Here is a 17,754-nt window from a genome sequence, read left to right as displayed (position 1 = left end):
CACGACAATGCACAAGCTCACATGGCACTCTCTGTGAGGGAGTTTTTAGCCAGTAAACAAATAACTGTATTGGAACACCCTCCCTACCCATGTGATCTGGCCCCCAATGACTTCTTTCTTTACCTGAAGATAAAGGAAATATTGAAAGGAAGGCATTTTGATGGCATTCAGTACATCAAGGTTAATATGATGACAGCTCTGATGGCCATTCCAGAAAAAGAGTTCCAAAATTGCTTTGAAGGGTGGACTAGGCGCTGGCGTTGGTGCATAGCTTCCCCAGGGGAGTACTTCAAAGGTGACTGTAGTGATATTCAGCAGAGTTATGTAGCACTTTTTCTAGGATGAGTTCGCAAACTTAATTGTCAGAATTTGTATAATCTGATTTCCGTTAGTAGTGACTCATAATACTCATATTCATCTATTAAAAAAAATAAAAGATGGAATTTTAACCTAACCATTAGATTTCACCTCATGCTAACATACAGTCATGCTAATGTTTGTTATTCTCTGCGTATGTTAATATATGGGCAGATAAATAAGTAGATAAATAAGCTATGCCTGAAATGTAGAGATTTATTTAAATAATAAATATCCATTTCATCTGATCGGTCAATTTTTTAGGAAAGTAGGATATCATTTTGTATGATCCCATATTCAGAAATGGAGCCTATGTATTTTCTCTTTAAATTCCTCAACAACTATTGTCTTCTTATTTCATGGGTCACCAATCTTTTTTGTTAATGTGCTTCTTTAAAAAGCTCTAAATCTCTTGTTTCCATGTATATCATCATTGTCTTTAGATTAAGCCTTATCATTTTTTTTAATATTTTTTTTTGCAGTGGACTCCATGATAATTGCCTCACTTCAGTGACATCTTTCCCCACCTCTATCCATTCTTTACAATGCATGAGAGTGAACTTTTTAAAACACAAATTTAATGATAGTGTTAAATGGCTTTGGAATGATGACAGCATATACATATATATCATACCATATTTATATAATTTATGCAGTGACTTCCCCCATTAGTCTCGTACCCACCTGGCACTATAGACTAAGTGAGTTTTTAATACTTGATGTTATGGACTAAATTTTATTCTCTTCAAATTTATATGTTAAACCCTAACCCCCAATATAACTGCTTTTGGAGATAGCGCCTTTAAGGAGATAATTAATGTTAAATTAAGATATAGGACTGGTGTCCATATTTTTACATAAGAGGAAGATACAACAGAACACATGGGCCTGTTCTCTCTCTTTCTCACTGCAGAAAGGCCATGTGAGAATACAGCAGGAAGGCGACTGTCTGCAAGACAGAAATAGAGATCTAACCAGGAACTAAATTTCCTAGTACCTTGATCTTGGACTTACAGCCTCTAGAACTTTGAAAAATAAATTTCTGTTATTTAAGCAGTATATTGTTATGGCAGCCCAAGCCAACTGATATACTTGTTTTTCAACAATCTAAGCAAATGATTGCCATAATTTCACTCATTGTACTCTGTGTGAGTTGTCATCTACCTTTAAAGATTATTCCCCGTTTTGCAATTTCAATGTTAAAATGTTTTTATTTTATTCTCATGAAATTTCTTAAAGACCTGCTATCAGGTTTTGGTATTTCTTCTTAATTGGCCTTATGCAGTTATGTTGCCATTTTCTTCATATTGAAATTATTCTTTTTATTTTTTTTTCTTTCTCTTATGTATTTCAACAAATACTGAGAAACACTGAAAGAATGGGATATGTTATAATTACATTTTAACTTGAGAAAGTCAAACCAGGAAAATCCTAACCTGAGCTCAGCCTAGGAAGAAAACAGAAGGGTAGGAATTCTGAAGGCAGTGTCCAATTGTAATCATACAGGAATTAATATTTTTAGAAAAATCTGATAAAAATAAACTTGTTTTACATTATATATTTTATTCTAGATTTTTTAAATTACTTATATCCATAACTTAGGACTCCTGAATCTATAAACATTCTATTACATTTATTCATTTTTAAGTCTGCTGAAATTTTATGCCACATTATCCACAGATATGCAGATAAATTTTTTCATTTGTTTTTGAAAGAAAAAATATATTACTGTGTCACTAGCACTCCATTTTTTCTGAGAATGCTGCCCTTAGAAACTGAATCAGTAGCCTATGTTAGATATGAGGAAACTTGGTATGTTCTTATTTTTGTTTCTACTTGTTTGTGCTTACAATGCAACTTTGTCCATTTAGATTTTGTATATCTTGTATATAGAAACTATATATTCTACTACTGCGTATCCTCAGTGGTTTCTAATATAGTACTGAATATTAATAGAAACAAAATCAATATATTTATTGATACACACTTTGCTTTACATTTGTGGCTGCTATGAGTGGCTGAGCCTGTCATTAATTTCAGTCAAAATTTATATCTCACATATAAATGCACCGAATAACTTCAGACTAATGACTGGAATGTTTCTGATCTCAACCAAATAACTGAGTGAATACGTACTGAATGAATGAATCAGGGATAGTAGCATACTAGTTAAGGACTGTTTAAGAGATTACATTGAGTTTTTTCTGTTGTTATTTCTACTGTCGTTCCCAAGATTAGTCTTTGCTTTTATACACTTTTGATGTGCTAACAATCACTTAGCATGAGCTTGCCTAAAGTTGAAACTAGATTTTCTGACACAAAACACATTCTACTGACATGTTAATGACTTACTGGCATTTACCTGCTCACAGTAATTTATCTTTTTCTTTCATTTCGTTAAATTTAGCTAAGGGATCTCTGTTGCATATCCAATTGATTGCTGTTTATATTATTTCTTAAACATTTCTGAGGGTAATAAAATATAAAGCAATATTTTTATATAGCTATATTGGGCATCTCCCTTCCTAGGCCTTATTCCTTTTATATAAAAATTCAACAACAGAGCAATCTGAAAGGTAGTTAGATTGAAAGATAGATGACAGATAGATAGTTTAACAGTTTTTTAGTGTGTATTGGTATGTAATAGAATTTTTATAATCATTTATAATCACTTTTATAATCAAACACATTTGATTTGGCAGGAAAGGCCCTAAGTTTTGCAAGCCTATTTCCAGATTTCTTATACAAGAAGTGTCAGTCGTCTCCATTTATTCATCAAACATTCTTTAAAATCACCCAGTGTAAGTTATCAGTGTCCTCAAAGGTCCATGGGGATTTTCTGTAGCCAAAATGAACTGCTCAACTATTTCTTTCCTTATTTTTTCAGCTACATTTGGCATTGTAGACCTCCCTTATTTAACACTTTTGTTCCTTGTCTGTAAGTGCTATATGACATACATATGCATTTCTCTCTAAGTCTTGGTTTTCCTTGCATTTTCATTCTTTATTGCCCTTCTTTGATTGTAGATTTTCACTAAGGTTAAGCCTGTGGCTCATTGATTTCCTCTATCTATATTCTTTTAGTCTTTTACCCCTTCTAGTGATTGTATCATGTCCAGGTGTAAAAATCCATAATCAATATCTTCATCCTTAATTCTTCTGATAGCTATTTTTAATAGAAAGCTCTTACACAGGCCTATATGTTAAGCTTCATATAAATATTTTTTTACATAGATACTTTGAATTAAAAATCTGTATTTGTTTTATAAATATGTCATATTGGTTAAAATGCAAATCAATCATACATATACAACAGGAAAAACAATAAAAATCCAAAATGTTACCTTTAATAAAATGTCAGAATCAATATTTTAGTGAAATCAATCTAGAAATCTCTCATTCATTCATTCATTCATTCACTCACTCATTTTATTGACTTTCTAAGTGCTACCTATGTGACAGGAATATGTATTGTGTGTTTAGCATTGAATCAAACCAACCAGTCCCGACTCTAATGTAGCTTACATTTTAGCAGCAAGGGAAGAACGGAATGGAGCAGTAGCAAAAGACATCATACAGACTATGCATTCATTATAATTCAGCTGGTAAAATGAGTTACAAATTGAAATAACTGGGACAAAGTAAGAGAGTGATTGGGGTTGCCAATTTATATTGGTTGGCCAGGAAAGTCATCTATGAAGAAATGGCATTGAGGAGAGACAGGAAGGAAATTAGGGGGGAAAGAAAAATAAACGGATATCAGGCAAAAGAGTCTTCCAGGAGAAGGGGACAGCAAATGCAAAAGCTCTGAGGTGAGGATGTACATGACATGTTTGAGGAACAGCAAAAGCCAAGGTGATTAGAGTTCTTTGAACAAGGCAGCGGGGATATAGAAGATGAAGTATTCAAAAGTAGAGAGTAACTATATCTTAAAAGTATTGTTCTAGCTAATGTGTGAAAAATAAACAATATGGTAGCGCAATAGGTAAGATCCCAGGAGGAGATAAAATTCACCAGAAATGAAGACTCAGAGACCCTAAACTAAGGGCATGATGGAGGAAACCTTATTACATAGTCAAGAAAGATGGGAGCCATGGCAGAAAGGCTACCCTTCCTGAGCTGTAGTCATAGACACCATGACAGCCACATTATGCAGACAGTAGGGAAGAAATATTATGTTTGCTTACACTCTCTGACTTTCTGCTTATAAACTCCATTGGCTGGAACCAGCCAAGAGCAAGCTAGCAAGAGAGCCAGATGATGCAGTTCCAGAAGATTCAGTCTCACAGGAACTCAACAGGACAGAGAATAGTGCAAAATGAATAATGGGGAAGCAAATAAAAAATAACCAGCACTGTTTAAGAAGAAAATTTGGAAGCAGATATACTAGTTAGGAGGTATTACAATAGTGAAGTTGATGATAATGCTAGCTTATCCCTGTGTTGCAGTACATATATTCTGGATGTATTTTGAAGATCGAATTGCAAGTATTGTCTGTCCAGTAAATTTGATGTGTTGAATGAAAGAATAAAGAGGATTCAATAAGGATATTAGGGTTATATAGTTATATGACTTCATATATTAGGATGGAAGGTTGGATGGATAGATGAATGGATTGAAATAAAGAGATAGAGGGATAGAGATAAGAGATAGGGAGAGAAAGGTTTTATTATGAAAAGAAGCACACTAAGCAAGGTGTATTTTGATAAATATTACTTTGAAGTCTACTTGATTTCCTTTCATTCCTCTGGACTCGTGATCTTCCTGAAATACCCTTTAATTTTCTCCATGCCTGGCAAACAGGTATTTATCTTTATTAATTCAGTTTGAGGAAGGTCCCCTCTAGTGTTTCTTTACCACGTAACACTTGGCTAAGCATATCTTCCTGTTTCTTAGAGCAATGAGCCCATATCTCTATTAGTAGTCGTCTTTACTAAACAGAATATTTTAGTCATATTCTTACAACTACATCTTTTTGTCTTAGTAAATTATGACACCTTTCAATTCAGAAACAGTTCTATTACGTTTATGTTCCTAGAAGAGTGCCTCTTAGACAGTATGAACATTATAAATGTCTATTGCATCAATTAATTAAATGTATTCTCCTGGATGTTAGAAATATTAATTTTAACTCATATTTCTACAAAGAAAGAAGTCATTTAATTTTTATAACTGATGCCATCTTGTTTTTAAGATTCTATTTGTACTGAAGAATAATTTATACTTAATATTTAGAAAAATATAGAAATTAGAAAAAAATATGGTTCACAACTATGACTATTCAGAAAACTGGAAGTTCAAAGTTTTTATTAGGGCTCTGTCTTTCCTCTCAAGTGGTCTCATATGCAATCTTCTTTCTCTCTAAGGTGGTATCTGTTGAAAGAGGGTACTTATATATCTTTATAATGGTAGAGATGCTTCTCTTCCATACACTGATCTCTGGGTCCTGATGAACTCTCAACTTTCAAATATATAATACAGTGTTATTAACTATGGTCACCATGTTGTACATTGCATCCCTGGACTTATTTATTTTATAACTCTAAGGCTGCACTTTTTGACCACCTTCACCAATTTTGGCCACCCACTGCCACCCCTTGCCTCTGTTCTTTGTATCTCTGAGTTCAATGTTTTTTTTAGAATCCATATATAAGTGAGATCAAATAGTGTTTGACTGTCTCTGTCTTACTTGTTTCACTTAGCATAATGCCCTCAAGTTCCAACCATATCATTGCAAATGACAGGGTTTCCTTCTCTTTTAAGGCCCTATCACCTTTTGTTATGTATATCCATTCATCCTTTGCTTTATCCATTCATCCATAAGTGGACACTTAGGTTGCTTCCATGTCTTGGCTATTGTAAATAATACTGCAGTGAACAAAGGTGTTCAGATATCTTTTTGAGTTAGTGTTTTTATTTCCTTTGGATAAATACCCAGAAGTGGGATTGCAGGAGCTCGTGAACACCACTTTAAACAATTACCTTCCAGCATATATGTACACTTTAGATTGACTAATATAGCTTCTTGCAATGACTTTCAACTGTTATTGTAGTCCAGGAGGGTTATATGTAAAGAACTGAAAAAGAGTAGATAGTTTAATGATTCCTGTTTTGAAAAGGTCAACCAACTGAAAACTGGGCTGTTGGATAAAGATATATTAAGCTTCTCAACGCAGCTTAATATACTGTAGTTAACTGTAAGTACTAGACAATAATAATTATATGCTTCATTACAATATAAATTATATTGTAAATTATTTCAGTTAGAAACTGATACATTAATTTTGCATATCCCAAAGTGTGTGGCATAGGGTTTGACACATTACAGTTATTTCAATGCCCTTAATATTAAGATTAATAAGTCATTATTTTCTTTTATCCCTGAAGTTTTTTCAGTCAAGATGTTTGAGCAACTTATTTCATACCCAAACTTTAGAAACTCTACAGAGAGAGGGTCTGCCCAGTGGAATTAGCTTTACTTGGGAGAATTATTTTAATCCCTTATTGACTTGCAAGATGCATCCACCTTGATGTTTTCACAGGAACTTATTTCACTGATGATGATCAAAAGAGGTATGTTGGGCTTTGATCAGAGTAAATTTAAAGAAAGCTGGATATCTGCAAATATGCAGTGATTAAAATTCTTTCTCCATCTTCTCTTAGTGAAATGAGGGAAGTGAAATACTGACTGATACCTTATAATTAGTGTGAGAGAAATTAAAAGGTTTTTTTTCAAGATAATTGAGATAGGACTAAAACAAAACAAAAATTAATACTAGGTCCACACTATTAATGAAATCGGAGAATCCAGTTTTCCAAATAGTATGACTGTAGTCTCTTTAATAGATTTCTTGAAAATTTGTGTCAGAGAACTTCTGGGAGCATCATTTACTTCTTATCATCAGAATTAGTGTCTCTGAGATAAAATATGGGAGAAGCAAAGGAAGAATTCTCAATCTTTCTTGTAGCACCAGATATTCTTTACAGGCTTAAGAATATAGTGTGTAGGCCACTTGCAGATATGTCCCTCTCTAGGAAAGTATAATTGAGAATGACCCTTGAACTTAGTCCATGGCATTTGTTAGCTATGGTTAGTCTGTGGGCATTCCTCTTCATTCAGAAAAATTTATTATAATAAAAATGTACAGAAATGCAAGATTACGCTGAATATAACAATTCATATTTATAATTTCAGGAATAGTTTCCTTATCAGAAGATGGTTGGAATTCAGGTTCTGATTTGAATAACCCTGCTTTACTATAAAACTGTTCATCAATTTCAGGCAATAAGAGCTAGTTTTGAAATGTAATTATTCCTATAAGATACTAGTAAAAACTATCCAATGATAATGATTAAATGTTTTCAAGGTTTATTTTCTTGAGGACATTGACCGTTTGAGGTTAGGTAATTAGCGGATACATGAGTTCTACAAGAAAAGGTGATCCAGAAAGTTGGTGTAAATTATAACTTAGGAGATTATCCACACCAGGCAAGTCCTGTACTAGATATTAGGCACATAAGATCATGCTAACCATATGTGGAAAGGATGGGAGAGTTTAGAAAAAGAAGCAGCAGGAAAATGCAAACATACTTATGAAACCTTATGATAATGTTCCAAGTTATAATATTTCTGAAGATAAATACTAGGCCTTAGGTATCTCTTTGTCATGCAGGCTATAACACAAACATAGTCCAATACATATTTCACAAGTTGAAAGTTGTTACTATATGAAACTCAAAGGCTAAGAATGGCTTCAATTAATTTAGTGTTTAACAGATTAAGCAAATCTCTGTTCATAAATCTAGTGGTGTCCTCAAAAAGCATAAATTTTCAATTTACATTCTAATCAATTTGAGTCTATGTCTGATTCCTCACTGAGATGGCAAAGACGGCTTACCAATCACTGTGACCAGTTTGCCAGTCAGAAATGTTTTTGTGAACTAGCTAAAGGAAGCATAAACACAAATAATGGTTTTCTGATGAATCTGCACACATTTGAACATGTTCACTTGCAATTATCCTCTTGCAAAATAAGATTACAAATAACCAAATTGTATAAAAATATACTTCTCCGAATCTCAACTTTAAAATTCAAATACAGTTAATATTTAGAAATGAGACAGCTACCTATAAAACCATCATAGCAAGATAAAATCACTATGTTTTTCTACCTGTGACTATTACGTGTAAGCAATCCAATATTAAATCATGAATTGAGAAAATTACAGATCAAGCCTAAGTCCTAAGAATATTGATTTATCTATGAAAAGACAATTTTTTTTTAATTTAAAGTTTACTGGGGTGACAATTGTTAGTAAAATTACATAGATTTCAGGTGTACAATTCTGTAATATGTTATCTATATCTCACATTGTGTGTTCACCACCCAGAGTCAGTTCTCTTTCCATCACCATATATTAGACCCCATTTACCTCAGACAAATTTTTAAAAGTTCATTGAAAACACAGGTAAAACAAATATACTTAACTAAGAGTCAGATAGTGCAAAGATTTAAAAATCACAGTAAAGATGGAATTAAGAAGTTTTTCATGTGGGAGATAGCAAATAGAATAGACTTGTCAAAGTAGAACCCTGTTTCCCCAAAAATAAGACCTAGCCAGGTCATCAGCTCTAATGTGTCTTTTGGAGCAAAAATTAATATAACACCCAGTTTTATATTATATTATATTATATTATATTATATTATATTATATTATATTATATTATACCCAGTCTTATATTATAGTAAACTAAGCCCATGTCTGATATTAATTTTTGCTCCAAATGATGCATTAGAGCTGATGGTCCGGCTAGGTCTTATTTTCAGGGAAACACGGAAGGTTGGTCTGGAGGTACAGTGAGAAATGCACCTGAACTAGAAAACACTTTCAACTGTAATGTAAGAAATTATAAAAAGACAGCAAGACAGTAAATTCTGAATATGTTTTAGAACACTATGTAGGAGTAGTCTGAATTTTGTTTATGATTTCTTGTACCACATACAAGATTTCAAATTATTAGTCCTCAAAAATTCAGAAAAGAGTCGATAAGAATGTCAACCAGTGAGGTGTCTTTTGGAAGGGAAAAGGGACAGTGTCCAAGACTCCAAAATATTTGTGTAATAGGATTTCGCTATTGGCTATGACTAAAAATAAGCATGCCGTCAGTGGGATATGAGATAAATCGTCTAGAAATATAGATATTTGAAACTGTCTTAGGCAATATTATAATAACCCACAGGATTGATGATACTTTGGATGTGGGGTTGACTGAGAAGATAAGAAACTTTGCTAAATAAATTATGAATGGATAAGTTATCTCAGAAAAAAAAGACTGGGAAATATTTATGTATTCATATTTTATATTTTCTAAAATTGTTTGAATCAGATTAAATAGAAGCAGCTTAAAATAGAAGTACAGGCAAAGAATTACCCTAAACTATCAATAAAAAAATAGAAGGTGTAAATCAAGTACAGGCAATACATAGTCATGGGAAAGAATAAGTTCAGATTTAAATGTGTGAGTTTGAATTGCCAGTGAAACATCTGAGTTTAACACATAATGATCTCTCTGATGAATCTGTGTCTTGGTTAAAAGTCAAATCACCTCACCATAATGTCCAAGATCCCAAATTGGTTGTGTAATGGAATGTTGCTATTTACTACAACTGAAAATATGCATGCCATCACACAGATATTGGATACATCATTTAGAAATATAGATATATGGTTGTTAAGTATATTTCTGAAAGACCATAAATATTTATGAAAAATGATCAACTTATGCAAGTAATTTCAGATGTGATATTGAGTATATTTCTTCCTATGTGTTGTATATTTTCCAACTTCAATACTGAATACATTATTTAAAATAAATCAATAGTACCATAATCATAGTAAATGATCAATCACTTAAATAGTTATGGACCAATTCTTAAGAGCATATAACCCTGTTAGTCCTACCCAACAAGAGTTACTGGACATTTTTTCCTGATTTCCTGTAAGTTTACGACTTAGTGTGATTAATAAGCCTTTAAGTGACTACACAGATAGCAATTGATTAAAGTCTGATATGACTGAAAAAAAACAAATTGTGTCGTCTGTGGCCTGAACAATGAGGTGAGTGTTCATGGGAGGAATGGAACTTAAAGTAGACTCTGAAAATCGGGTCATATTTTAATGGAAGCCCCGGAGGGAAAAGGCATTACAGATAATGCTTTTGTTACAAAAAAGCACAATCTATTCAGATGAGAGGAAAGAGATCAGAAGAGCTAAATTTTAAAATACAGAATAATGTGCCCCACAGTATTGTTGAAAGTGACAGAATAGCTAATAGTGTGTTGTATTATAGAATTCTTGGCATGCTGATCTGAGAGTGCTGAATAATGTTTTGCAAACAATAAGAATCCAATGCATGGTTTTGAATATAGTCTACACATGAGAAATTAATGAAGGTTTTCTAAGGGGTGAAAAGGAGGATGGTCTTGAGTAGAATAGAGTAGTGATGAAAGAGACTGCAGGTATCCAGGACCTATTATAACACTTAGCACAAAATTGATTCTACTAAATATCTACTGAATTAAAGAATAAATGAATGAATGCTTGCATGGGAGGTCCAGAGCCTACTTAGGATGCAATGAAAGCTTTCCGGATGCAGGCAACGTTCATACAGGGCTCGGGGTCACTTATTTCATCTTTAGAAATTCTGAGCTTTTAAATACCCATGAAACTGCAAACCCATGTTAAATAAATAAAAGTTAATCATAAATTAAGGCAGCATAAAACCCATTTCACTTGTAAAATAAGAACTATCATTTGAGTTAGTTTTATGAGGTCTACTTGTTTTGATTATGTCATTATTCTCTATTTGTACTGTCAACTTAGTAATTACTTTTTATCTTAAGGCAATCAAATATTTCTGTATTCAGAATAAAATTAATGAAACTGCTCCTTATTTTATAGATGCTTTTTTTCTTGTTTTTTCAAATACTTCAGTGGGAATCACTCAGCTGTGTTTGATGTAAGCTTTAGCTCGTCAGTAATTTGTGTTTTTCTTTTGAAATAGATAGCACTGAAAGAGAACATAGAAGGCTCTAGTATATCTGCTATTCTCATTTATTTTATAATATAAATAATATCCTCAAATATTTTAGTCAGAATAGTGGTTATACCAGTAAAGAAGGACTAGAAAATGTTTCAGTCTCTTAAAATTTCACGATTCCATCCTTTGGCAAAATTATATTCAAGTGATCTTAATGCGAATTTAAGTGTAATATGAGGATCTATTTCTCAGATTGATGAGCTTCTTTCAGGCTGCAGACTGATACTTTGGCTACAGTTGAACTATTTTCTCTTGTGCAAGCTTAGGTTGTTCCAGTCATAGCAGATACTCAGGTAATAACTGATGAAAGGCTGTGAGCAATGGTGAACCAAACAAGTTACCATTGCCGTTTCCAGCACCCTTTTCTGTTTCCCTCGCTCAATGTCTTTGAAAATCTATCTGAAGGGGAGAAGAGATATAGAAAACCTCTGTAGGCATGAGACAGTTTATATTTTCCCTTGCAAAGCAGGGCAGCCTTACCTATGAGCTCACGATTTATTGGGTTGCTACAAACTTTTGTGATAACTGAACTCTCCTTTCACAGCACCTTACACGGAATGTTAAACAGACTCAGGGTTTATTTAGCACTGAGTGTAAGACAGTGGAGTGTCTTATAAACTGCTTACTACAAATACCTGATATATCTTGCCTGTATCAGACCTACTTATCAGACACAGTAGGCAATCATTTTTTCCTGCAGTTTACGGCATATTTTATCATTCATCTTACTCATTTTGTCAAGCAGAAAACTTGAAAGACTGTGTGAAACTGGCACTTGTTCTCTAAGGACTGTCACTTCTAATAGGACTCAAATTTGTTTTGTAGATTCAAATTCTGTGAATTGATTTTTAAAGCATAACACCCAGTAACAAAACAAAACTCTGAGATATTATGCAATAACATGAAATATATGAAATTTTGTTGCATTCTTATGAATGTGAGAATGGTTTCATAAACTAGTTAGCCCAAGGATACAATGTTAGAAGAGTTAATACTTTCTTTGGTCCACAATAAGCTTAAAATTATCTTTCTGTAAGTGTTTATTCAATATTGCATTCCATTTTTCCGATGGAATTGCTGACCAGATGGAAAGTATAGATATGTTTGCTATGCTTTGTACCGATTCTGTTAATTACCTGCTTTTCAAATTATATCTTTATTTATGTAGTATTAATCTTACTTATGTAATAGTTTACAACATAGATATTTTCTTATTTATAGGTGTGTGTTGCTGTAATATATGCTTCATAGCATAACTTTATGGTATTTTAAGAAGGTTATCTATAATGCAAAGTTTTATAGTGTAAATATTTTCTGACTTTAACATAAAATTTGAATTGTATGCCCTTTACATAATAAGAGTAGGTCATGCAGCACAAATAAATCCATGCATTTGATTTTGTTTGCTTGTGATAAGAAAACAAGTTATTTAGAATATAAGGGGGTATCTATATATGCAAGTTAGTGCAGAGAATAACAACAAAGATTCTAGCTAAGAGAGCATTTTCCCTGACACATTAAGGTAAATTATACAGAAAGAAGACAATTTTTTGAATTATATGCAAATTTATTTTATTTCCTTATTTGGAGTGTGGAAAAAAACTAGCTACTTGAATAATGCGTTCCATTTTTATGAAGCAATAGTTTCAGTAATGATTTTCAATTTATTGCAAGCATTTGAAATAAATTTGTATAAATATTCTTGGAAAACTGAAGTTTGAGAAGTGTCTATGTGTAAACACACAGGATTAAAACACTCAATATTTTCATGTTGCTAACGATGTGGCTATTTTAACATGTAGTTCAATTTCTCAAAATATCAACAAATTATTTGTATCTTAATAGTAAAATTGATGGTCATTTCTAAAAGCTATTGTTTTAATAATTATATTCCCTTTTATTTTTTTAATCTGGTTAAAATATTCCTAGAGCTCCTAGTGACAGGTTTTTTTTTTGTTGTTGTTTGTTTGTTTGTTTGTTTGTTTTTATGATCAACTAATCCCGAATTTTCCCGTAAAAAGTAAAAAAAGAGAGAAAAGAAGAATTGATGGAGCCAACATCAGACATATATAAATTTATCATTGTAAAGGCTAATTATTTTTTTAAGGAAAGGAAAAGGCTTAGATACAGAAAAAAATTATCCTGACACACAAATGACCAAAAGTCATATTAAAATTTCTCCGTTTCTCTCCATTTTTCTCTCTCTCAGGTTTTTTATGTTTATTTATTTATTTTAAGTTTAGAAAGACCACAGAGGTCTTGTTATAAATATTTATTCTCTTTGGTGATTAAAAATAAAAATGTTACTGAAAGACTAAAATAGTTGTTCTTTAAAAAAATTCTGCTGGAGATCCCTTATCCTTTTCCATACGATTTTTTTCTTTCTTTTCTTTTTTTTCTTATTAAGTGTTCAGAATGAAAATGGGATCGGTGGGAAGACAACTATGTTTAGTATACAAGAAGGGAAACATAGTCTTGAACTTAATTAAACATCGTCCCTTCCATATCCCAAAGCATCTGGTAACTCTAATACGTTACACTCCTAGTCAACCGCAGAGTTATTCAGTTATCTTTCCCACATCTCATTTATGATATCTTATATGTTTTTACGTACTTTCTGGCACCTCCAGCTGTAATTTATATATTACAATGGCTAGATAAATGTACATCATTAAGGTTAAAATCTTAGTGTTAAAACTAATTATATGCTGACATCATATATTAATGTACTCAATAAAATTAATATACAGATGTGGTACAGTTTCTTAACAATGTAGGAGAAAAGGTCAATGAGTTAACGTTTCTCTATTAATTTTCTAAATCTATATGACAGATTTAACTGTCACTCAAAATAAAACATTGATTAATTGCCATTTGTGACAACATGGATGGATCTTGAGATTATTACTCTAAGCCAAGTAAGTCAGACAGAAAAAGTCAAGAACCATATGATTTCACTGATATGTGGGATATAAAACTGAAAGCAACAAAGGAACAAGACAAACAAATGAGAAAGAAGAACTCATGGACACAGACAATAGTTTAGTGGTTACCAGAGGGGAAAAGAGGAGGCGGGTGGGAGATGAGGGTATAGGGGATCCAATATATGGTGACGGAAAGAGACATGACTCTGTATGGTGAACACACAATGTGATATATAGATGGTATATTACAGAATTGTATACTTGAAACCTATGTAACTTTACTAACCATGTCACCCCAATAAACTTTAATAAAAAAAAGGAGAATGTGATACTGAAAGAATCAAGGGAAAAGAGAATACAAAGAGCAACAGAGGAAGAAGAAAATACAACATATTTTAGATGTGTTTAAACAAATATATACAGAAGAATTTGTGAGGATGAAAACCTGGTGCAGCAAAGAGAGACGTGATATAGCTTAAAACTGCTGCTCCTACTCTATTCTCTTGGGTGCTGAAGTTTTGGTATAAAATTTCTTAGTTTCACTATTGGAAACTATTAAATTTGCCTTCTTGTTTTCAGTTTTATTATTTTGTTTGTTTGTATGTTTTTTTCCTAATCTGAAAAGCATTTAAAGTATACCTGGAACACCTTAAAGTATATAAATATTTATGATCGGCTTTCTATGACCTAATCTGTTGAAGGTTATTTTTTAATTTCCTTCATCAGACATGTTTATAGGCAACTATATTTGATTTATAAACAGGTTTCATAAGAGGAAAGGAAATGGAAAATAGACCTCTAGAAGTCCCTTTATACTTTCTATAGTAAAATAATAATAAATAAATAATATGAACTGAAAACAATATCCATTCTGTTTCCCTTAGAAGGAATGCGTTTTACTTCTATTTGTCAATGTAATTAATTCTTATTACATTCTGCATACCTCTCAACATAGGAGTAATATAGACATTAAGTTTATAATTTTAACTATTGATGTAATATGCTCATTCCTTTAACAGCAATGTTAACCGTGATTGTGTATTATTTACAGATACTGGCTGACCTAGAAAACCATGCATTATTTAAGAATGATCTGGAATGTCAAAAGCTAATTCTGGAAGCAATGAAATATCATCTATTGCCAGAAAGAAGAACTTTAATGCAAAGTCCGAGAACTAAACCTAGAAAATCTACAGTTGGAACTCTGTATGCTGTAGGAGGAATGGATAACAACAAAGGTATATAATTCTGGACCTATATATCATACATGCCTTGTATCATACCGTGATACAATTTTAACACTGCAATCTGTATGGTAGCAACAGATTTCTCATTAACCTAGGTTTATTCATTAAAATTTAAGATTAAGGGAACATTTAAAAAACACCTCTTATTTCAGTCTGTAGTTGCTGCTTCTGTTTCTCGTTCGTTTTTAAATCCTTTATCTCTTGTGCATTACGTACAAGATTGCATATGGAATGAAAGGGGTTTTAAAGCTCTTACTTAGAAAACACAGCCCAAATGATTTGTTGGATATATTGAGAACTGTATTTACATTCTAAGTAAAGGAAATGTAATATGCCAGCCACTTGCTTGCTAAGAGTAATATTATGAAGAGTTTCTGCTTCTGAGGAGTTAAGAATCTCATATCTCAAGCAGAAGCCAGACAAATAAATAGACAATTAATCATAAGTGAGTGTAAACATTGTAGCAGTTATAATTTACAAATTTAATTGTTTTTATCAATTTTTCTATTCAGAAGGAAGTGAACGAATTGTTTAAAAATTGAATCATCTACATCTGAAGGTTTTGTTCTTACTTTTCTTAGTGGGAAAACTCCATTAACATTTGTCCTTTTCAGCCTTTCTTATGTGGCTTTTAATTTCTTGAATAAGTACATAAGTCAAATAATATGTCGTATGTTTGTGTCTAATAAATGATATCATAGTCCATCTATAATGCTCATATAAAAAATGCAGTTGGCAATAATAGAGTGCAGTCACATTTTCAACCTCAACTGAGAGCTTTGTTATGAAAGAGTCAGAAGGAACAAAACTTAGTTCAATCACTGTGAAGTAAGATCCCAAATAGCCGCTAATAATTTATGTAATCAGAAACCAATTTATGTAGTCAATAATGACACATTCCCGTTTTGATCTTTACAGACATAACTTATAGCTCTTAAATCCTTTTCACTGGTTTAATTTTTTTAAAAAAAACCTAACTGCTATTTACTGGGCTGTTGAATTCTAGTATCTATCATATTAAATGTGCACTAGAGTATTAATGTATATATAAAAAAAGAATAACTATCAATTTAAAAGGGTAAATAATGTGTTGCTTTAAGAACTAGAGAAATGGCATAATCTCTCCCCCTCTTTGTCTCTCTCCCTCCCTGCCTCTCTGTCTGCACCATTCTTCTCTTCTTAAAATATGATATTACTTTAAAAGAACATGTCAGGAGTTTTCAAAGAGTGGTTTAAAACACTCTTTTTTACAGTGGGGAAACAGAAATATCTTATCAGATACAAATCTGACCAAAAAACAGTTCAAAATTATATTAGAAAGTATGCCAAGGAAAAAAATTTTAAGCTAAGAAAACCTATCTATTAACCTATATGTATGTTGTCCTTATGAGAGTGGTAAATACCAAATAACATGCATCACCTGACATAATTAGCCATTTTTTGGAGTAGAAGCATGCAAAATTTATTGTAACATTGTAATACATTCATTTTACTTGTAAAAGTAAATACCGTGATTTCCAGTGACTTTCAGTAAATACATTCATCAAAGTCTCCGATTTCATCAATGGATAATGGTTTTATACCTGTTAATTAAATTTTAATAGCAAATGAGTGGCCTTTCTTTATAAGGAACACTATTCTACAGAGAGATTGCCCATACAATGGTAAACCATTTGTAAATCTACACATCACATTTGTTTTAAAAGAAAGAAAGGAAAGAAGGAAGGAAGGAAGGAAGGAAGGAAGGAAGGAAGGAAGGAAGGAAGGAAGGAAGGAAGGAAGGAAAGAAGGAAGAAAGGAAGGAACCTACTTTTTTTTTCTTGGTAAACAAAAACTTATAGAAACCCAATGTTTCAAGGTATTTAGAGAGCAGCAAGGACATTTTCAAGGTAATCTCTTGTATGTGCATTCATAGTGCTCTCATTGCTTAGAGAGTGTTTTCTACCTTATTAACTTGTGTTATCTTTAATTAGCCATTGAGATTTCATCTTAAAATTGTGTTCTCTTTTCTTGAAAGGCAATGAAAGAAAGGGAATGAACATTTAAAAAAAAAGAAGAAAAAACACATTATAGCAAAACATTGGCATTAACTTTGCTTCACTAATTTAGACTAATACAACACAAT

General features: G+C 32.2%; 1 protein-coding gene across 1 annotated transcript in view; it reads left to right on the top strand.

The window, feature by feature from the left end:
* The window catches only part of KLHL1 (kelch like family member 1), a 298,324-nt gene that overhangs the window by 204,434 nt on the left and 76,136 nt on the right, over positions 1-17,754 (top strand). Inside the window, exon 6 of the mRNA XM_033103722.1 lies at positions 15,434-15,620. Within this exon, the coding sequence (XP_032959613.1) occupies positions 15,434-15,620 (187 nt within the window). The remainder of the gene's footprint in view (positions 1-15,433; positions 15,621-17,754) is intronic.

This window comes from Rhinolophus ferrumequinum, chromosome 4 (genome assembly GCF_004115265.2).
Source record: "Rhinolophus ferrumequinum isolate MPI-CBG mRhiFer1 chromosome 4, mRhiFer1_v1.p, whole genome shotgun sequence".
Lineage (NCBI taxonomy): Eukaryota > Metazoa > Chordata > Mammalia > Chiroptera > Rhinolophidae > Rhinolophus > Rhinolophus ferrumequinum.
Note: the sequence above shows the minus strand (reverse complement) of the source record. Positions and strands in the feature narration are given on the sequence as shown.